Here is a 21506-nt window from a genome sequence, read left to right as displayed (position 1 = left end):
CCAAGATTGCCTAGTCCAACACAGGCTCAGACAAGAAACTCCCCTAAACATTTCCATTAACTGGTCACCATTCTGTGATTGGAGACTTCCAAAGATGGGCTACTGACTACCTTTAGGATATCGAGCTAAATGCTCCACACACCCAAAATCCAGAAGAAAGGAAGGAAGGAAGGAAGACACTTCCAACTTTGAACAACTAGACTGCTGAACTGACTTATTTCAACCTTTCAAATCTCCTGTAGACAAAGGGGCAATGGAAGGTCTCCAACTTAAGAAAGGATTGTGCATTTAAATTTATTTTGAATAAATGCTCAGCCAAAATACTACATGGATCTGTGTACATTTACTTTTCTTTAAAAAAAATTGTTTCCATGAAATGATTTTTTTGGGTAATCACCTAATTTTTAATACAATATTTATATACAAAACCCCATTTCAAATAACTTCCTGTACAAGAGAAAATAAAGCATCCATTTGTACAATTTCAGCAAATACCAAAAGTATCAGAGCCCCTAGTGTTGGGGACAGGGACTGCCTGCCGCTCACACAAACGTCAGGCCATCACAGAGGGAATGGAGAAGATGAGTGATTACATTCATTATTCTCTTGGAGAGGGTCTGGCCTTTGGAAATCTCAGACCCTTAGGCTTTGGTGTACATGGACAAGACTCCTGCTACATACGAGAACTCTGTGTGTGTGTGTGTGTGTGTGTGTGTTTAATAAACCTTGTAAATGACTGTTGTACAATAGTGAAATTCCTGTAAGTAAAGATAGAAGAGAGTGTTACCAAAATATAAGCCCTTTATTAATAAAAATCTTTGGTAGGAACAATCTTTTAAATGCCTTGCAGAGATATTTGGTTAACATAATAAATTCTGTCCACCTCTGGTACATTTTAGGACAACTGCAGAAAAAAAAATCAATCTCACCCCATAATTTATTTTTGAAACCAATAAATACCATGATGCTGAGACTGTCTCCTCTGGAGTGAGTCGGTATGACTTCTATTTAAAACTTGAAATAGCCTCTAAAAATACCCCTCAGGATGCCTCGCTTCTAATAGTCCTTTGTAAAAGTGGTTTCATTGGAACTAAAGGGTTTGACAAAGGATTGGGGGTGGGTGGATAGGGGAAGGAGAGGGACAGTATACATTGGGCTTGGCCACTGGGGCATGTGGGGGTGGTCTAGAGTCCCTTCCTCCGATGGCAGGTCACACTCTGCTCCTCCCAGCATGCACTGCATCTGGGACCTGGAAGGCCAGACTCCAATTTCCATTTCCCTGGGCTGGTTGGGGCAGGGCTTTCTTGGGTGGAAGCTTGGAAAGCCCCATTATGAAGGACAAGAACATATCTGGGCAGAAATAAATTCTTTTCCCCTGCTCTGGTAGCTTCTGAAAACCCACCTCCAAACATAGCTTGTGATTCGACAACTCCCTCTGCTGCTTGGAGCTCAGGCTTGCATCTAGGAAAACTGCTTTGTCTACATGTTAAGGCATCAAAAAAGTTAAAAAGGTTTTTTCCTCTGGTGACCCTTGCTCATCTTTCAGCAGAAAAGACACTAATGAGTCTTCAGAGATCTGTTTCTAGTAAGTATCTGCTATCTGCATTGACTCTATGGGCATCACCATCAACTTTTTTTTAAATTAACCTTAAATAGAGAGAGAGAGAGAGAGAGATTCCCTGCATTACAGTTTGTGCAAAAAGAAAAAAAAGGAAAAAAATGTCCCATCAGGACGTGGTCCTCCGTTTCTGCAAGAAGATAATCTCTGCTCAGCACAGGTGCCACAGGCATTGACTGGCTCTGGCCCCTGTGTCAGGCTGTCCACGAGGCCTGCGGCATTGCAGGCAGAGTGGCTTGCACGTGTGCCCCAGGGTTCTGGAATTCTGAGCCTCCCTCCCACTAAATCGCCACGTGGTAGGAGTGCCTGGCTGCTGTGCTGTCTCCCTGGGTCCTGGGGAACGTGGGGCTGTGGTTAGTGCAGTTGTCACCCTGGAGGGTATCTTTCTCCTTCAAGGTGTCCAGCATCTGCTGCTTGCCCTGTTCTTCCTTCATGAACAGTTCCACCAAGAGGACCTTCTCCTTGTGAATCTGCTGGCTGATGTCTTTGGGAATGTCAGGGATGATCCAGTCTACGAAGTCACTCATGAACATGACCAGGTTCTGGGGGGAAGAGAGAAGAAGGGTGGAAGGGAAATCACCACCATAAGAATTCAACCTTCTTTCTAGCCGTGCCCGGTGACCCCTATGCTATCACCCATTGCTGGGCTCTGAGTGGTCCCCTGACCCCTCCACTGGGGGGCCATTGAAGGGGATGGGTAAACGAGCAGAAAGTCATCTACTCAGGATGTCAAAAAAGAAACAGCTTGTGCTTGGGAACTCCAGGAGTTCCAAGGGATGGAGGCCATGGGGGAGGAAGGAAAGAGAAGGGAATTTGCCTTTCCTTCTTTTCCCCAGCAGTAGTGAGGGTGAATCAAGCACAGGAGGTGACCCAACCCACACGAATAATTCATGTTCCTTCATCACAGCGGCACCACTTGATGACCCTCTTCTCTGAGGATTCAGAAGGCACTTCGGGACTTTGTAGGAATCATCATTCTGAATTTTTTAGGTGGAAGAGATCTCAGAGACCATTTAAGTCCAGTAAGAATGCGTTCTCCAACATCCTCAGCAGGGGCTGTCCAACCCTCTCCCAGAACCCTTCGAGGGGGGAGCCCACATCCTCCCAAAGCAGCCCCCTCTCCACTGACTGCTCCTAGCTCTGCCTTTGAGGGTAAGCAGAACAAATCACTCTCTTTTCCCCTACATTGTGCTCCAAACACTTTCAAGATGGCATCTCAGGTTCTCCAAGGATCACAGATCTAGAACTGTGGGGGGAGGCTTGGTGACTCCAGGTTTGGGTGTCTTTTCACTGCATCTCAGTGCCATCTCCAGGTTCTTCAGCTGATCCTGTATGTCACAGTACTATTAGCCAATACCATGGAGAAGTGGGTAGGCAATGACCTGACAGGCAAACTTGCTCTTCTGCCCAGTCAAGGTCCTTTGGTCCATGCCAAACTGATTAATTCTATCGATAGGCATTTGCCAAGCACCTGGGATAGCCTGCATGGCTCTGTCCATGGTGCTATAATCATCATTTGCATCTTCTCCCTAAGATGCCTTGAAACCTCTGGCCTCATGGTTATACCCATGCTGTGCCTACTTTAAGCATGAGTCAGAGCACATGGGCAAGGGAGGCCAGCAGCTTTCTGCTGACTCTACAGGGTGACCCACCTTTCTTTGCAATCACCATTCCTACAAGCTGGCCCTGATGGGCAAAAGGAACTGAAGGATCTGCTTCTTCCAGAAGCTACTCTCTTGACTGCTATAACCTACAGCCCTAGGCTTCCACATGGTTTGGAAAGTCACAACCTAGAGCTTGGGATTGGGTTCTCTCAGTCCAGACGTCACCGCTGGTACATGACTCTGGAGCTCTGCCTAGGACTGGGCCGTGGTTTGGGCCCTGCTTTCTGCTGGAGAGCTCTTTCCAGCCTAATTTACAGAGACAAATGGTTTTCCCCCTTTACCACTCAATATCTTGTTGAAGAGAGAAAGAAGTGACAACAGGCTGATATAGACTGCTCTCTGTTGCTGTCAACCAATGATTTTCAGTTGTGTACAACTCTCCATGACCCCATTTGGGGTTTTCTTGGCAGACACTGGAGAGGTTTGCTATTTCCTTCTCCAGTTCATTTAACAGATGAGGAAAGGGAGGCAAGCAGGGCTAAGTGACTTGCCCAGGGTCACATAGTCAATAAGTGCCTGAGGCCAGATTTGAATTTAAAAAAAGATGAGTCTTCTTGACCCCAGCTCTGGTTCTGCATGCACTATGGCACCACCTGGCTGCCCAAGGCCACTCTCTAAGGAGCATCAAATACAACAGCCGGGGCTCAGGTCCTCAGTGTGCATATGTTTCTTTAAGGAATTCTGGTAGTCAAGGCCCAGACCTTTGTCTGTGTAGTTTTTATGGACCTGACATCTTAACTTCTCCCAATTAGTGCTCTAGGAAATAAAGAGATGTTTTTTAAAAATTAATTTAAAATGTTCACCAACACATTTTGTTTTCCTTTCCATTCATTTCCACCTACATTCCTTTCCCACCCCTACCCAGTGAACCATCCTTTGTAACAAAGAAGAAAAAAAGAGAAAGATCTCCAATTGAGCCTGACAGGGTGTGCCCTGCTCCACACTCATAGGCCCTCACTTCTGCAAAGGGAAGAAAGGACATTTTCTCAGGGCTGTCTTTAGGGAGTTTCTCCTGGGAAAGTCCTCTGAGAGGCCCCACCCGTTGGTCTCTCCCCTGGTTATCTCATATTGCTGATGTTTCATTGAAACTCCTCCTACCCTTAGCTCCAAGCATTCTTTTTCCAGCCCCCACAAGCCTTCCCCTTTTCCCCTCCTATTGAACTACTAGCACCTCCCCAAGGCTCTATGTTTGGTCATTTGTTGGCCTCCCTCCTTGGATGAGCTCATTAGCTGATGTTCTTCCAATTACCACCTGGACATGGATAATGCTGGAATGATTGTCAAGCCCTGACCTCTTTCCATTCTTGAATAAATAAATGAAATTTGTTAGGTGCTGACTATATGCCAAGCACTGTGCTGAGCTCTGGAAATACAGATCCAAAAGTGAGACAATCCTTGACCTCAAAGAGTGTGCATTCTAGCAGAGGGAGATATCATCTTCATTGATTCTCTAGAAGGCTTCAGAACATTGGGCCAAATGAGCTCCGAAGTCCCTTTCAGTTCTAAAATCCAAGTATGACCTGCTAATGATGTCTGCTTGGGTGTCTAACTGCCACTTGCCCCAAACGAGCCCCAAATCCCTCAATCCTGATTTCATCATTGATACCTTATCTGTCCCCTCATTACCACATCCTGTTCTCTCTCCTTTATCCACACCTCTCAGATCTGTCCCTCTCTTTCTTATTTCTGCAGCACTCCCTTCACACCTCCACCTTCCCCTCCCCCCTCAGATTATGCCTAGATTCTTGTGACAGCCTCCTTGGTGGAATCCATGCCTCTATTCTCTCCTGTGCCCACCAATCACAGAACTTTAGAATTCTACCAGTACTTAGCAGCGGCCAACTAGTCCAACCCCCAAAAATGAATCTCTACTACTTCATGCCCAACAAGTGGACATCTTGCCTCTGCCTGAAGACCTCCAAGGAAGAAGGAACCTGACACTTTCTAAGATTGGTCACACTACTTACAGCAAGGAGACCAGGACTGCTCAAATACCCTTATCATTAGGTCACTCTTCTCCTTAAGAACACACAGTGATTCCCTAATGCATCCAATCCCAAGCCTACAGAGTCTTCCCATGGCTGCCCATTCTTACTGTGCCAGTCTTGCGTGGTAAGTGGTCACTGTGTGCCAGGCACTATGCCAAATGCTGATGATACAAAGCAAGACAAAAATGGTCCCTGTTGTCCAGGAGTTTACATTCTGATGAAGGAGACAATGATAGACATCTAAGATATATTCAAAGATGGAAGATGATGGTGAGGAGAAGGCACCACCATTGGAAGGGATGGGCAAAGGAATTCTGCAGAAAGTGGGAGCTGGAGAAAAATGGGAGGTGGAAATGAGGAGGGAGACAGCCAGTGAAAAAGCAGAGATGAGATGGAAGGCTGGAGCATGTGAGCCACTGCGAGGACACCAGGGGAGCTGGATTGTAGAGGGTGTGCATTGGGGTCAAAGGAGGGAGGGGATGTGTGAGAAGACTGTAAAGGCAGGAAGGGCTTTAAAGGTCAAACGAAGGATTTTAGATTTGACCTCGGAAGCAAGAAGGAGCCACTGGAGTTTATAGGGATTGGGTGGGGTAGAGTTAGAGTCAGACCAGAGCTGAAGGAAATTCCTTTGGCAGCAGAGTGGAGCACAGATTGGAGACACTTTAGCCAACTAGGAGGTAATTTGAACAGTCCAAGTAAGAGGCTATGGGAGCCTGTGTAGGGAAGAGAGAGGGGAGACATAGACAAGATATTGTGAAGGGAGCAATGACAAGATTTGGTGACAGATTCAAACTGAACCCACTGCTCAGGTGAGGGGGGGAACCAAACCTCCCAAGGACCCTTGGCTCTGGGATTGTACGGCTTATGTCCAGATGCCACATGAGGGGTCTGGACCTGCCCAGGTACCTGGAAGACGATCACAAAGGCCAGGCGGGCGGCCAGCACGGCCCAGAAGTCCTTGGATATCTCGTACTTGTTTTCCGACCAAGGAGGCTCTCGGTAATCTTTGTACCTGTAGAAGACAAGAGGAGGCCAGACAAGGCTTTAAACAGGACCTGGGTTTCTTGTATTCATTCATTGGTTAGGCATTTATTAAGCACCTGCTGTGTGCCAGGCCATCTTCTAAGACTACAAATGGGTGAATCCATGTTAGGCACTGGGGGTCCCAAGATAAAAGCCAGGGTTCCTGCCCTCAAGGGCCTTCTGTCCTATTGGGGAGACAATGTTCCCCCCTGTGAGCACAGGCAAAGAAGAGGGAAGGTCATTGGAGGGGCAGCAATCAGGGAGCAAGACCTCAAGAAGAAGGAGGAGTGGAAGGGGGGGCGGTGTGTGAGCTAAGCCAGGAGGGGCTGAGGGTGTACAGGAAAAGTGTCCAAAGTGCTCCCTGGCAGACAAGTTTCACCACTGACCCTTGGTCCAGCCCATGGGTGAGACACCACCCACGAGATGACAGGCAGCATGGAAGACCCTGAATAAGGGGCTGTGGCCAGGCTGACCCCTGAAGATGGTGCTGGGACATGGACTGAGCCAAGGAGATGAGAGACGCCGCTTGTGTGTGATCGGCCCGGGACTGGAAGGGCCAGCTAGCATTTATTAAGCACCGATTCTGTCCTAGGCTCTGTTTTCAGGGCAAGGAACATTCATAAAAACAAAAGAGAATGGGGAGGTGAAAGTTAGAAATGGAAAGAGGCCTTAGAGATCACGTCTCTGTCCCTTTCACCTTACAGCTGGGGAAACTGAGGTCCAGGGACAAGAAGTGAATTGCCCAAGGTCACACAGTTGTTAGTGTCAGAGTTAGGACCAGAAACCCAATTCAAGACTCTTCCTCTTACTCCTGCCTCAGTTTCCCAGAGTGCCAGGCTCCTGATGAGACTGTGTCTGCAAAGCCAGTAGGGCAAGTTCCAAGGATGGGATGAGGGGAAAATTTTCCCTGGAAAAGGGAAGGGCAGAGTCACCCCAAACCAGCTCTTCTGGTTGAGTCAAGGCTGAGAGCCATGGGCCACCAGGGACATGTTTTCTGCCTGCTTGGGGAATCCCACAGCAGCCCTGGGAATATGGAGGAGCTGTCCCACTGCCACACATGGCTGGCACAGACCAGGTGGCAAGGCAGAGCCAGCCCTGGGCTGGGAGTCAACAGGCCTGATTTCTAGGGCACCATGACCAGATTGCTACACAACCTGGGGCAAAGCCCTTGCCCTCCTAGGGGCTTTACATCAAGGGGCTTTAAGAAAAGTCAGACTCTCCATCCCCTTCTGTGATTCCAAGCTGCCCCACAGAGCAGCCCCAGAGGGACAGAGTCAGGTCACCACAGCACCTCTGGACACCAGAGGCAGTCCCACCTTAGCCTGATCTGGTCCTCCCTCCAGACCCATGCTCAGAGGGCTTTCAGCTTAGAAGCAGCCAGAGTGAGCCAAGGCCGGCTCTGCAGACCAGGAAGAGAGAAGGCTGTTGTGGTCTAGGACAGCAGGCTCCAGGAAAAGAGAAGCAAGGCCAGTGAGGGGTACTGGCAGCTAAGGGCTCTCCCAGCTTGCTCCCCACAAGGCCCCATTGTTTCTTTCCCCAAAGGCAAAGACTAGCCCTCACTTGCTTCAGTCGGGTGCCAGGAAGGTTGATGACTTCATGCCTGTGACACAAGCTGGCATTAAGGAAAAAATACTCCTGGGGCCACTAAGAGGGTGATATGGGAGTGCCTTAGTCTTTGGGTAGGGAGGGAGGGGTACATTGGGGAACAGAGGCAGTATGGGGAAGAGGCCCCGGGTGGGGTCCCAACTCTATTAGGTAGATAAAAGGAAAGGCAAAAATTCTGTGTCTGCCCTCAAGGAGCTGCCATTCTAATGACAAATAACCATGCACACAGAAGATATAGACAGGATAGGTCAGGGCTGGGGGCCTTCTAGGTCTTCCGGTGCGTCCAAGTTCTATGGAACAAATCCTTTTACAAAGGGGATTTGTTCTGTGAAGTTTGGATCCAGTCAAAGGGATGCACTTGAGGGCCTAGGGGGCTGCAGATTTCCCCACCCCTGGTGTAGGTAGAAGAGAATGGCCAGGCTGAATTGTCAGATTACTGAGGTATCACTGGATTTCAGAGTCACAACTTAAACATTTTCATCATGGGAGGAAGCCCGCCTCCCCAGATGTCAGCACCTGGGGGCAAAGCCCAGTTTGCTCCCTGCTAGTTAAATTTGCTGGCCCATCCTCTCTGGCCATTGATGTCCACCTCCACCTGTCCAGCTGCTGGCTTCCCCCAAGAGCCTGAGGACAGAGAGGGTGACACTGAGGATGAGGAGCTCTGCTTCCATCATCAGGGATGCCCAGGGGAGGGAAGGTATGCTGTCCCAACCCCAGGCTAGGCCAGCACTAGGCCAGCACTCCCACTGTGTGCTTCTCCTTTTTGTAAGGGGCCATACCTGCAGATCTGCACCTCATAACCCAGTTCCATGGGATTGTCGGGAGCCGTCCCAGCTTGGAAGTCGCTGACGTTGAAGTAGGAGAGGGTGTGGTTCACAAAGCCATGCATGGAGCCATTGGAGCTGTACATGTAGCGATACACGAGCCGGGGAATGAAGTCTGAGGTGAAGGAGATGACGAAGGCCTAAGGCCACAGAGAAGAGAGTCAGTGGCACAAAGATGGCCTAGCCACCCAGCACATGGCGGGTCCTAGCCCAGTTCCATCCTGGGGAAGGAAGGCCTCAGGACTTTCTCTGAGTAAACCTGCCTTGTTCCCATTTCACTGTGCCCTGAATGAAGTGAGACCTTTGAGCAGGCAGCCCTGAGCAAGGTGCTGGCTGGAACTCCTGTAGATGGCCTCTCTGCACCCCACCCCCCTCAGCCCAATATTCCAGGCCCTCCACTCCACAATACGAGATCCCATTGGCCAGCCCCATTCCCAAGCAGTGCTCTGTGCTCTGGGCCTTCTTCCCTCTCCCCTGCCCAGATTTCTTGGCCCTGTGCTCCATGCCTTCAGAACTCTGGTGAACCAGATAAATCCAGTCCAACCAGGCTGATGATGGCCTCATGTCCATGTGTCCTCGCTCTTGTGTACTGGGGACACTGGAGGCCTTAAGACAAAGCCTAGAGTCTTGGGGAAATGTCAATACTGGGAAAAGCCAGTGAGAGAGACTAAGGCTGTTCTTCAAACCCCACCCTGGCAAGGAAGCTGATCCTTGTCTACCCATTGGTGTAGCCCTGGTCTGGAGGCAGCAGCCACAGACAACACCTCCAGAGATGCCTTGAGGAGTCCAAGGGAGGGCTCCCTGCCAATCTATTCTTGGTGAGATTACTAAGATGTTGTTGGGACAATGGCTGGGTGCCTCCCTGGGCTCCAGGCACAACAGGTGTTTCATAGATTGGGTAAGCCTGTGCTGATTGGCTACCCCAAGGACAGGCTTTGGCTGCTGGAGAAGCAGCCTCTGGCCTTCTTGGACAAAAGTCTGCTGGCTTCTGATCGGGAGCACGGGGCTTGAAAGACACTGCCCAGCTGCCAGACTTCCTCCTACTTAGGGAACTGGCCAAGGAGACTGCATGGGAAGTGACCACCAGGCCCAGCGTGCACATGCTAAATGCAATTGAGGAAAGTGCAGTCCAGAAGTCAAGTGCTTTCCCCAAAGTCACACAGCACCTACATAAGAGGGAGGATCTAAAGCCAGGCCTGGTAAGTCCAGAAGCCCACCTTTTCTCACTCTGGCACCCGGCCTCAGCGGGACGACATGAGGGGACCTCAGCTCCATTACTGATGTCCCATGGGAACTTAGGCCAGTCTCTGCTTCTCTGGGCCTCAGTTTCCTTGTCTGTCACAAGAAGGGATTAGACTATCTGACCTCTGAAGTCTTTTTTAGTTTTGAATCCTCTGGGCTTTTCCTGAGGCTGTGACAAAGAAAGCTCTAGTATGAGTTTGTATGGTTTTTTATCTCCAAACTAGCCAAGCCCCAGTCAATATAAGGAGGGGGCTAGGAGGTGTAATACATCTCAGAGTCAGGAGGACCTGAATTTAAATCCTAACTTAGACATTGATTGGCTATGTGGCCCTGGGCAAGTCACTTTCCCTGAGGCATCTGTAAAATGAGGGACCTGGCCTCAGGGGTCTCTAAGGCCCCCCAACTTATCTAGGAGCTCAAGAGACAAACTTCTGGAAGGGAAACAATTTCTTTATCTGGGTTTAACTCTCTGGAGGTCAGCGATCTCACCTCTTCTAATTAACCAAATGGCCATTCAGGGGATGAAACAGTAGGGGAGGTGAGAGAAGGGCCTGGACCTTGCAGGGGCCCTGGATGCACCCAATCTTCATGCACCCAGTCCACTGACCAGCTCCACACCGATGCCCTTGCTTCTTGGGTAGTCATTGTACTTACATTGATGATAACAGCCAGCTTTCCAATGCCTCGGAGAATATTGTACCAGATGCCTAGAGGAAGGAAAGAACCCCAGATGAAGTCAGAGTGAGGGCTGCTTTCTTTGGGTTCATCAAGGTGGCCAAACACGGTCAGTCAGGACCAGCTGGGGACAAGAGCCATTAGAATCCATGAAGAGCCTTATTTGAAAAGAATGCCCATTGGATTCTTTGCGATGGGGTGAGGGTGAGGGGGCCATAGCCAGGACTAGAATGAGGACTGGGCACTGAGGAGGTCCTTAAGGAACCTGCTTTAATGAACAGATGAGATGTGATCATTAGCTAATCTGCCATTTAGAAGGAAGTGTTTGCCAGGGCCAGCTCATTCCCCTTAAGCACGTTGGACTATCTTCTCTTGTTTACACTGATTATTTGCTTAGAAAAGGCTCCCAACATAAATACAGCCCAGCTCAGCTTCCGTTTAGGCCTGGACCAAAGGGTCTCAAATTCCCCAGGAGTGGTGGCCAGATCCATGCACTATGGGCCACTCTGCCTGGGGAGCCAACTTCGGACGGAACAATGGTCAGCGAGGCTGGGGCAGGCCCTGGGAATGAGCTCCGAATGGAATTCCTGAGGGGCCCCCCAAGCCTGCCAGGGTCTTGGGTCATATGTCAAGGTAGATGAGGCTTCCTGGAAACATGGCTGGCGTTCCCCAAGTAAACCATTCCCACCCCTGCCACCAGTCAGCTTACATTAGGAGGGGGTGCCTGGGAGGGCAGGCTTCTGCCGGATCGCATGTGTAAACACAGGAGGAATAATTCAGACTTGGAGTATACACAGCGCTTATTCATCCTCTCATTACCCCAGAGAAGGAGGGCCTTAGCAGATGCCAGGGAAGCGGCCCAGCTGCTTCCGCTCACAATGTGGGGTCAATGCTTCCCTCTTGCCCTCAAGCCAGGAGTAGGTCCACAGGCACAGAACAATGCTGGCCCGATCTTGGGGTGGAAAAGAAAGGCTCAGCCTCCAGGGTGAGAGGGCCACAGTCCTGCTGTCCTTCCTTGGGCAGACCCCCTGGGGAGTCACTTGTGGGCACCAATCCAGAAAGGACCTTGATAAGCTGGAGGGCATCCAGGAAGGTAGTTAGGATGGGGAAGGAGCCGAGAGCAAACCATCCAGACCCGAGGGAGGAACTGAACTCGGCCTGTTTATTCTCGAGAAGACAAGACAAGAGGTGTCAGATGTGACAGTGTCGAGGAATTGTCTCCCGAAAGAGCAGTCATCACCCGTCATCTGAATTCGTGCAAAAGCCTTGCGGCTGGTCTCCCTGGCTCCAGCCCAGCCCCATCTGAGCTGCCAAGGAGAGGTCCCTAAGTAAAGATGTGGCCAAAGAACTCTCCTGCTCAAGAAGCTCCAGTGATCCCTGCTACTTCCTGCTGGCATTTGGGACCCTTCCCAAACCAGCCCCTGTCTTTTTTTCCCCACTTTGTGATGCGAGACTCTCCTTGGCACGGGCTGTAGCTCAGCCAAGCTGGCTGCTTGCTGCTGCTCAGACATGGAGCTCTGTTTTCTGCTTTCATTTCTTTGTCTGGGCATATTGTCCCTCCTCACCTCCACCTCTCAGAATGCCATTCTCCTCTGCAGAAGGCCCCCCATACCCACTGAAGCTGCTGCTACTTCTCTCCACACCAAAATGGCCCCGATCCTTTTGGATCTCTTTGGTGCAAACCTCTAAGGTTGGCATGTGCCTGCATTGTCTTCCTTGGTAGAGAGGTACTCTCTGAAGGCAGGACTTTCCTTTGCATCTTCAGTACCCAGCCAGGTGCTGGCACACAGTAGGCACTCAATAAAGACCTGATCAACTGATTATTGTGCTTGGTCTCTGCAAAGAAGTCAACTTGGGCTTGAGGTGAAGAGAAGCTGTCAGAGTAGGCTGACTGGGATGGGTGATGGTCTCCCCATTACTGGAGGTCAGAAAGCTGGTTGGGCGGCCACTTGTGGGGATGGTAGAAGGGATTACTGTGCATGGATGGGCTGGAATCAACGCCTCTGAGGTCCCTCCTACCTCTGGGAGCTGGTGTCTCTGCAACATCTGTCACAGCCTGAATGAACTTGATTGGGTCATTTTTGGCCCCAGCAAACTCTTGCATAGAGGAAATGCCTAATAAGTGTCTAAATTCAATGACCATGCACTTGATGCCTACTGTGTGCTTCAGCCCTATTTGGGGGGTACAATGGAGTAGCTGACACCTTCCTTCCCTGTAACTCAAGGGGTCACAGAAGAATCTGAGCAGATTGGCCTCAGACAAGTGGGCCATAGCTGAAGGACATGTCCAGGTTTGGGCTGGCCAGGGAGGTCAGAGGAAGGAGAGGGCTGTGGGGCCTCAGTGATGCTCTGGGACGTGTTCAAGGCAGGGCAGATATGGACAAGCAGTGAGGAGGGGGAACCGGCAGAAGTAGAGATGTGGAGGAATGACTCGGCCTAGGGGGGGACAGAAGGACTCTTTCAGGAAGCACTAGGAGGCAGTCACAAGATATCTTCTTGGAGCCTTCTAGTGATGAGAGGCTCGCTACCTCCTAGGCAGCTCATTCCCCTCCGAGACAGCTCCCATGACTAAGAAGCTTTACTTTATCTTGAGCCCAAATGTATTTCTTGGTCACTTGCACCCACTGTTCCTGGTTCTGCCCTGGGACCCAATGGACCAAATCAACTCAAAATCTGACAGATATTCACCATCACTGCCTTCCAAACATCTTCTGCAGGTTAACTATTGGTTCCTTCAAGCAGTCTTGTATGGTGCAGACTGAAGGCCCTTCCTTCTCAGACCAAATTGCCTGTCTCTGGATGCTTGCTGGGTTAGCTCTGCCTTTGCCCAAGTCAGGAGGGGGAAGGTAGAGTGGACAGAGAGCCGCGAATGCCAGGATGAGTGACTAGGACTCCTCGGTCTTGGTGGTCAGGGCCAAGCCCCCAAGCTGAACTCAGAAGGACCATGGTTAAATCCTGGTGCCGCTGCACACTGCCTGGGCAATCTAGGCTGCATCTGTTTTCTTCACTGTAAAAACTTGATCCTCACAACAACTTTGCTATTATTAGCCCCAGTTTCCAGATGAGGAAACTGAGGCTAAAGTGATTTGTCTAGGGGTTACACAGCTAGTATCTGAGTCAGGCCTCTATCTAAAACGCTGCCAAGTGGGCAGAGGGTTGGGGCTGGCCCAGGAGGGTCCTTCTAGCTCTGGCTCTGGGAACTATGGGCAGGACTGGGTTGTAGCAATGCTTTTGGGTTTCCCCTGGGAAAGGTTTTCCACCTTGGGAGGGGCTGCTGATTGTTATCACAACCAGCAACTGAGCAGCAGCTCCAGTCTCATGGTGGGGAAAGAGGCAGGGGAGGCCCCAGGCCAGGGGGACTTGCCTCTCCTTCTGCAGGGAACTTGGGGTCTCCCTCCACCACTCCCAGTTGAACTTGCTTCACCTGAGGTGTCTCTAGACCAAGCCAAGCCATCAGGCCAGCCAAGCTTCTCAGAGCCTCCCTGATCCTTCTAGGGCAGAGGGATGCATGTAGGGACTTGGCCCAATCTCGTAGGGATGCCCGAGGGGCACAGGCTTTAGCGTCTCACCTAGAGCTGCTTTGGCAATAGTCACGCGCTGCTGGAACTGGCGCCCAATGTGAGAAAAGGCATCCTTTTTGTAGCCAGCCCCCTGAACTCCCTTCCCCTGCCTGGGGCTGGCTGCTCCAGGCCTGACCATGGATCATAGGCACAAGACCAAAGGACTCTCTTTTCAGGAAGGGCACACTCATGGAGTCCACAAACAAGCCCCGGAAAGAAGAGTCAGATTCGGGGTTCTGAAGACCAGACAGGAACCAGGTAAAGGCCAGCTAACTCTGCAGGAGTCAGCCAAGGGAGCAAGAGTTCAGAGGAAATTAAGCCAAGGGTTAGCCCCAGTCCGAGGCCCGGTGTCCAACCCTCTCAGCCCACAGGGAGAGAAATGGCCCCTCAGGCAAGTGAAGCCATGTGTCCGAGGCCACTCAGGTGGAGAGGTCCAGAGCAGAGACTGGGACATGACTCCTGAGGCTCCTTAGCCAGGGACAACTGGAAATGCTCCAGGGCTAAGGGCGCAGGGCTAGGGGGGAGGGGGGAATAACCCTTCACAAAAGAGGACAAAAAGCCACAACCAGAAGTGAGTCCAAAGAACCATCTGCCCCAGAGACAGGGAAGGAGACCGCTCTCTGGCTTCCTGGCCCTTGGAGGTAGAACAGGGCACACTGATACAAGCTGCTGGAGCACAGACCCAAATGGACATCATCTGAACCTCCTCTTTTGTCTGTCACATTCCTTCATGTCCAGTGTACCCATTTACTAGGACCCTCTAGGAGAAAGTAAACTGGGGTGGGGGCAGGGGCATTGGCAGCAGCAACTCAGTGCCAACAGCAGGACACTTTGACAAGGCGTATAAAAGGAATGTGTTGCATGGAACTGAACCTTTGGACCTCAGTTTCCTGCTTGGTTAGAGGAGGGGCTTTGAAGATGATGATCCCAGAGGTCCCTTCTGGCTTGCATTTATAAATAAGTGTCCACTATGGGCTAGGTGAGAAGCACTCATGTTATGCAGTGGCTAGTGGGCAAGCTGGCCTTGGAATCAGGAAGCGCCAGGTCTGGGCATCTCCTCTGCCGCCTCCCAGATGTGGGGCCCGAAGCAGGTGCTGATATGCCTGGGCACGGGGAGAAGTCAGAGCCAGGATTAGGCATATCCCTTTGGCAGCAGCAAGGAAGACAAACTGCAAAGGAGTGCTTAGAGGCAGAGAGAACAGGAAATAGGACCTGAGAAGAGGCCAAATGAAGCGGGAGAGAGGCCTGAACCAAAGCAGGGGCTGCAGAAGTGGAGAGAGGGGAGGGGGGTGCCAGTCTCTGCAAGATTTGGCAGCTGATCGGATGTGTGGAGTGGGAGTGAGGGAAGTCTCAGAGGAGCCTGGGGCCAGGCAGCTGAGGATCCAGAAGGCCCAGAGACACCCCTGGAGGGAGCAGCAGGGCTGCATTGTGGGGGTGACAGAATCACTTCTGATTTGGCTATGTTGAGTTGGAGGAGCTTGTGGCCCATCTGGTGGGAGCTGTCCAACAGGCACCTGGTGACAAGGGGCTCAGCAGAGAGACGGGAGAATGGAAGCGGTGGGAACAATCCCCAAGGGGGATGGTATGGAGAGCCAAGAGGAGGAACCTGCACAGAGTTGGAGGGGAGTCTGCAGCGAAGCCTATGACGCTGAGCCCGGGGTCCCGGAGGCCATCAGGCTGGCTGACACCCGCAGAGGAATCTTGCCTATACTGCCTGGCAAACGGCCATCCCTCCTCAGCTCCTGAAACTGCCCATTCCAGTATAGGCTCATTCGACTGCTTAGAGAGCTTTCTTTCTATGTAGACTAATTCAGCCTCTTTCCAATGGCAACTGCTCCAGTCCTGCTCGCAGGGGCGAGCCAAGAAGTGCCAGTCTCTCCTCTCGCCAGCAGCCTTCCAAGCACCGGAAGATGCTATGCAGCATCCCCCCCGGTAAAAGATTGCTGGTTCTTCCCACTGTTCTTCACGTGACAGGGACAGATGACATTGCTGGAGTTTCAAGTCTTTTCTCCTTAGTTTTATCACTTGGAAAATAGGAGCTGAGTCCTCAAAGCTATCCTCTTTCCCAGTTTACAGGGACCAGAACTGTGACTTCACTGACAGCAAACTGCCAATGGAGAAATGCCCTCTGCCAGGGCTGGCCTGCCTGCACTGAGATGTTAGGGGACTTGCTCAGAGTTGCCCAGCCTCTGCATGTGAGGGGCATGACTTGAGCCCAGGTCTGGCTCTGTCTGCAATGCCAGACTGCTAGGCTGCCCCATTAAGGCAGCCCTTAGTGCTCTGGCCCCCCTGGAGCATCCTGGACCTTGGGCTGACAGACTGTCCCCAGTGATTCTGTGAGAAGCAGCAGCTCCTAGGAAGGGGCTGGGTCAGTGGGTTCAGTGATAGCAAGGTGAAAGTGTCCAGACACAGGAGGTCTCCATCAGATACTCACTCTCTGAACAATTGGGTTTAGGGCTGCTGGGGAATTTGAGGGACCAACAAATGATGGCCTTACTCTTTTCTCTCCTTACTTACCTATGTCTTTCGCTCTGACTGCCACAGGTCTCCGGAGCTCAGTAACAAACTTCTTGGCATCCAGACGGATTTCTATGATGTTGTTCAGCAGGGCAAACAGAGGTGCCAGTGGGAAAGAGGCAACGAACAGGGTGACAAACCCAAACTGGATTACTGGAAGAAAGATGAGGATGTATTTATGATCTATGTATATATGTGGGTGTCTAAGGGTGCCCTGACCCAGCTGGGTGGCTTTAACCTTTGGGAGAAAGGCACCTTCTGGACAACTGATTCACTCAAGGCCTTCTATGAATTGACACCATGGTGTGGCACCCTGAGATCTAAAGCACCATGGCAGGTCTGATGACATAAGAAAGGGTTCAAGCAAGGGCCCTGGGACCAGCAGGGTGTCTTCTTTTTGAGGCCCCTGATTGGCTGTTTTGGAAGACTGGCTCCAGAGGAGGAAGCCTTCAGCTATAGCAGCACTCAATACCGACAGACTCCTGAGAGTCCTAGGGTGAGGAATGGGTGGAGAAGCTGCACAGGTTAACTCCTAAGTCACAGAGGGCCTGGGATCTTAGGTACTCCCTCAACAGCCCTTTCTATGTACTGAAGAAAGACCTTGGCCATAGTTAGCTGTGAAACCTTAGGCAAGACCCTTAACCTTCCTGGTCACTAGTTTGTAAAACATGAAAGCAATGGAAAAGGATGAGCCCTGAGAGCCATTCTGGCTTTAGGTGAGCTGTCTCAAGCCCTCAGAACAAAATGGCCCGCGGGGGCCAAGCTGTGCTTCCTGACACGAGCTCAGGCCTTTTCCTGGCCACACCCCTGGGTACCTGGTCTTCACTCCCTGCAGTCTGTGGGATCGGGGCGCTTCCTATGGAGCTGGGTGTGCACACTCTGCCAAGGAAGAGCATGGAGTTGGTGGTGAGAGGGAACGGCCATCCCGTCCCTCTCATCACCTCCCTCACACCTGGAGTTGTTGCGTCCCAAATACAGAGCCCTGAGCTTTGGCCCAAATCACAGCTATCCCGGAGTGGGTGGGTCTTCCCTGGCTGGCTGAGGCACCAAGCTAGAGAGTGTCTGAAGAGGAAGCAGAAGTCAACTCTTCCTGATTCCCACTCTACTACATCACACTGCCTCATCTGAAAATGGGAAAGAGTAACATCGGTGCCCCCTGAGGTGCTCAGGAGAAAAGTGCTTTGTCAGCTTCAAGCACCAGACCAGTGAGGCTGCCACTGACCCAAACACCTGTATCAGCCACTGCCTGCCCAGCCCGGACCCAGCCCTCCAGGAACTCCACCTCCACAGCCAGCAAAGACTACTGTTGGGAGATGAAGCCCCCAGGGGATGGGAGGCTCATCCCCCCAAATATGAAGAGTAAAAGATGAACCCTAAAGACACCAACCTGCCCAGAAAGCCAGTAACACAGGAGAGCTCCAGAGGCCTCACCGACCATGAGGAAACCTTGTTAGAGCAGGATGCTGCCCCCACGCCCTACCAACCCCGGGAGCTATGTTGTAACTGAACTCAATGTCACTTCAGGAATACAGTGGGCGGGCCAGAGGCTTGGAGCACCTTCCCCTCCCAGGGGCCAGTCCCATCCACTGCTCCATCTTTTATTTAGATGTGGTGCTGTCCATTAGGCTAGGCGCTCTTTGAATGAAGAGACCGAACGTCTGCCTTTTTTGGAATTACAGGTGCTTTGCACAGCACCTGGAATACAGCAGGCACTTAATAAATGCATGCTTATTGCCTGGACTGAACAGAAATCTTTTCCCATATTAAATCTCAAAGCTCTTTGTATATGTACAGGAGTAAATTCCTGTACTCTACTCCTGCCCAGTTCCCTGGAAAGTCCTTTTGGAACGTTAGGAACTCGGTTTGTTTAAAACAATACTTGTAAGAGAAGGAATTCCTCCCTCTAGGAGGACAACTACCCAGAATGCTTTGCCCAGTGCTATCTTCTTCATTCTCACTCAAACTGAGGTAGAGGAAACATCTGTGTGGTCCTCTGGATGCCACAGACCCTGACTCTAAGGGGTAGCAGAGAGAAGACAGTCTTGCCCAGGGTTTGGGGGTGATCACAGAATGATGACCTGTAATTTTTGGCCCTGAATCAGACATCTCCCAAAGAGCCATGATTCCATCCTGTCAGTGCTGCCCCCTGCCTCCCCCCACCCCCATCCTAACCCCTCATTGCCTTAATCAAGGATCCCAATGGATGGCTGTGGCCAGCCTTTTGAAGAGGTGCTCCTCCAAACTTAGCTTGGATGGTGAGCTGGCCTTTGGATAACTATCCATCATAGGCTTATTTATCTCAGTTGGACCTGTCACACTGGGCCCTTCCAGGACAAGGCTGATTACTTCCAGAACATGGGGAACCATCAGAAGTTGGGGAAAGGAAAGAGTGACAGTGAAGGAAAGGAGTGCTTCCCACTGGGAATTTGATGAAAATTCCTCTTTCCCTTTGTCAAAACTGCGAAGCAGGAGAGCTGTGTCCTGGCAGCTTCCCCCACCCCTCTGCAGTGCCTTCTGTAGAGGAGACGTCCCTGCCTGCAGTGCCTTCTGCAGAGGAGGCGGCCCTGCCTGCAGTGCCTTCTGCAGAGGAGACGTCCCTGCCTGCAGTGCCTTTTGCAGACGAGGCGGCCCTGCCTGCAGTGCCTTCTGCAGAGGAGGCAGCCCTGCCTGCAGTGCCTTCTGCAGACGAGGCGGCCCTGCCTCCCAGGCAGTGCCTTCTGCAGACGGGGCGGCCCTGCCTCCCGGGAGGCACCCACACTGCCACACAGTCCGAATTCCTTTAAGTCTCACTCACTCATCTCCATGTACTCTGGAGTCAGCCCTGCAAAGGGTTCCAGGTTGTAATCCACCTCGTACCGCTGCTTCTTCTTGGCGGACTCTTCATGGTCAATTGGTCCATGCTGTTTTAAGTAGCGGAAAAATTTCTTCATTTTTCTGGAAGACAGATGAGGTGGCATTAATTAGCTTTGGGGGCAGCCAACTGTCAGGTGCAGCCATCTTAGTTCTACCAAGTAATTAACATGACTCAGGCCATGGAGAAAACCCTACATTAATTACAATGTTGAGATCCCTCCTCCCACCCTTATTCTTGAACCTATATAAAACTCAGGGAGAGCAGATGTGGAAATGGGGGCCCAGAAAGAAAATGACTTGTTCAAGGTCACACAGGTAACACATGTAGAAGTCTAACGCTTGGACTAGGGCTCTTTCCAACTCATGTTCCCTATCTCTCCATGCTGCCCAGAGAAAGTTGGAAGGTTCATCAGACTGTCCTGATGCCCAAGGAGGTGAATCCAAAGGCCCCCACATTTCCATGCACTCACTGCCAGGGACTTTTGTGGGGGGCATGGAAGGGGCCTTCAGGGTCATCCAATCCAGCTTCCTGCATAGGGGGCAGAGAAGCCCCCACTCCACCCCAGTGGGGGACCACACTCTTGGCTGCTCTAGGGCCCCAGCCCGGGCCCCTTCAAGCTGCCCCGCCCCCCATGGGGGGTCACTTACGGGATGCCAATCTCGAACAGGTTGTTCTGAATCAGCTGTTTGCCCAACATGATAATGCTAAGCTGGATACAGAGCTCCATCAAACAGCCTCCAGGCGCACACTGGGACAGCAGAAGGGAAGGAGAGCTCATCAGTCTCCGCCGGTCCCCTCTCCTGTCTCCTTCTCCGCCTCTTCCCCTCCACTCCCCCTCCCTAACCCTGCCAAGCGAGCTGGGGTGGGGGCAGGGGGCTCTGAGCCACTCAGAAGCATCTCTCTGCCAAGCCCAGTGTTTCCTGGGAAGAGAAAACCTTAGTGAGCCCCTGGGAGAGCACCGAGGTCAATGCTTCTCATCAGACCTGGGGAGACTGAAGTCCAGAGGGCACTCACTGAGCTGTAACCTGGCTATCAACCAGACATGGATGGCTAATGCTCTACCCATTAGGCAATGCTGCCAGTCTGGTCTACATGTGTTGATATTTATCTTGTTTTTAAATCCAGGGAAATATCCTGTTTGGGGGCCACAGTCTAAAGAGGTGGACTGTGCAAGATCCAAGCTCAGCTGAGGATCTGGGGACGGCATAAGCAGGGATTGGCGGCCATCACTGCTTCCCCAAGTCAGCTGCTTTCTTTGAAAGGCCCAAAGGGACAGGTGATGGAATCAAGGCCAGAGCTGGGTGGGGAGCCCTGGGGAGGGCCAGTTACCTCTTCCATGCGGAAGGAATGAAAGATATAGACGTAGTCTCCCGGGCGTCCGACAAACCTAGAAGATGAGGGGGAGGGGGTGATGAGTAGGAAGCCCAGCTCCTGAAGCATCGTGGGAGAGCAGCTCTTCCTCCCCTCCCCCCTCCCCACTGCTCTGGTGGGAGGGGTGGGGAGCATGACCGGAGGGTCTGCTGGTCTAAGGGACTCTTTGAAGTGGGACCGGGCTGAAGCCATGCTATCTCCACACTCTCGTCTGCTGCTAAAATACCACAGATGTTTCTGCTTTGCCAACATTCAGTCTGACCCCTGTCTCCCCTGTAAACATCCCTTAAAAGTGTAAGAGAGTCAAGAAGAAAGACATTTATCTTCCCCAACAGGAAAACAAGGATGGAGGATGGGGAGAATGTTGCCCCAAAGTGGGGGTAGGGAGGACAATGAGCTCAGCATCTTAGCAGAGGCTGGGTCAGCCCTGGAAGCCATCTCGAACCAAGCAGTGTGTGGTGCCCCAGGACCATGCCCTAGTCTCTCCATACACTTCATGGCCATGAGACAGACCCTCCTACCCAATACAAGAGGCTCCAGGCCTGGGAGGCTTGTTGTGAAACTC

The 21506-nt window shown here is 51.5% G+C and overlaps 1 protein-coding gene across 1 annotated transcript in view; it reads right to left on the bottom strand.

Annotated features, from left to right (window-relative positions):
• Positions 1 to 278: 278 nt before the first annotated feature.
• Positions 279 to 21506, bottom strand: part of ANO1 (anoctamin 1) — a 96378-nt gene continuing 75150 nt past the window's right edge. The window contains exons 19-26 of the mRNA XM_069066539.1: positions 20900 to 20957; positions 20218 to 20318; positions 19511 to 19650; positions 16717 to 16869; positions 10619 to 10671; positions 8678 to 8862; positions 6177 to 6282; positions 279 to 2160 (exon numbers count right to left, since the gene is read on the bottom strand). Coding sequence (XP_068922640.1) covers positions 1900 to 2160; positions 6177 to 6282; positions 8678 to 8862; positions 10619 to 10671; positions 16717 to 16869; positions 19511 to 19650; positions 20218 to 20318; positions 20900 to 20957 — 1057 coding nt within the window. The 3' untranslated portion in view covers positions 279 to 1899. The remainder of the gene's footprint in view (positions 2161 to 6176; positions 6283 to 8677; positions 8863 to 10618; positions 10672 to 16716; positions 16870 to 19510; positions 19651 to 20217; positions 20319 to 20899; positions 20958 to 21506) is intronic.

Source organism: Petaurus breviceps, unplaced genomic scaffold, assembly GCF_028583685.1.
Source record: "Petaurus breviceps papuanus isolate PSGF00001 unplaced genomic scaffold, PetGlider_PUasm1.0 90721, whole genome shotgun sequence".
In the NCBI taxonomy this organism is placed as follows: domain Eukaryota; kingdom Metazoa; phylum Chordata; class Mammalia; order Diprotodontia; family Petauridae; genus Petaurus; species Petaurus breviceps.
Note: the sequence above shows the minus strand (reverse complement) of the source record. Positions and strands in the feature narration are given on the sequence as shown.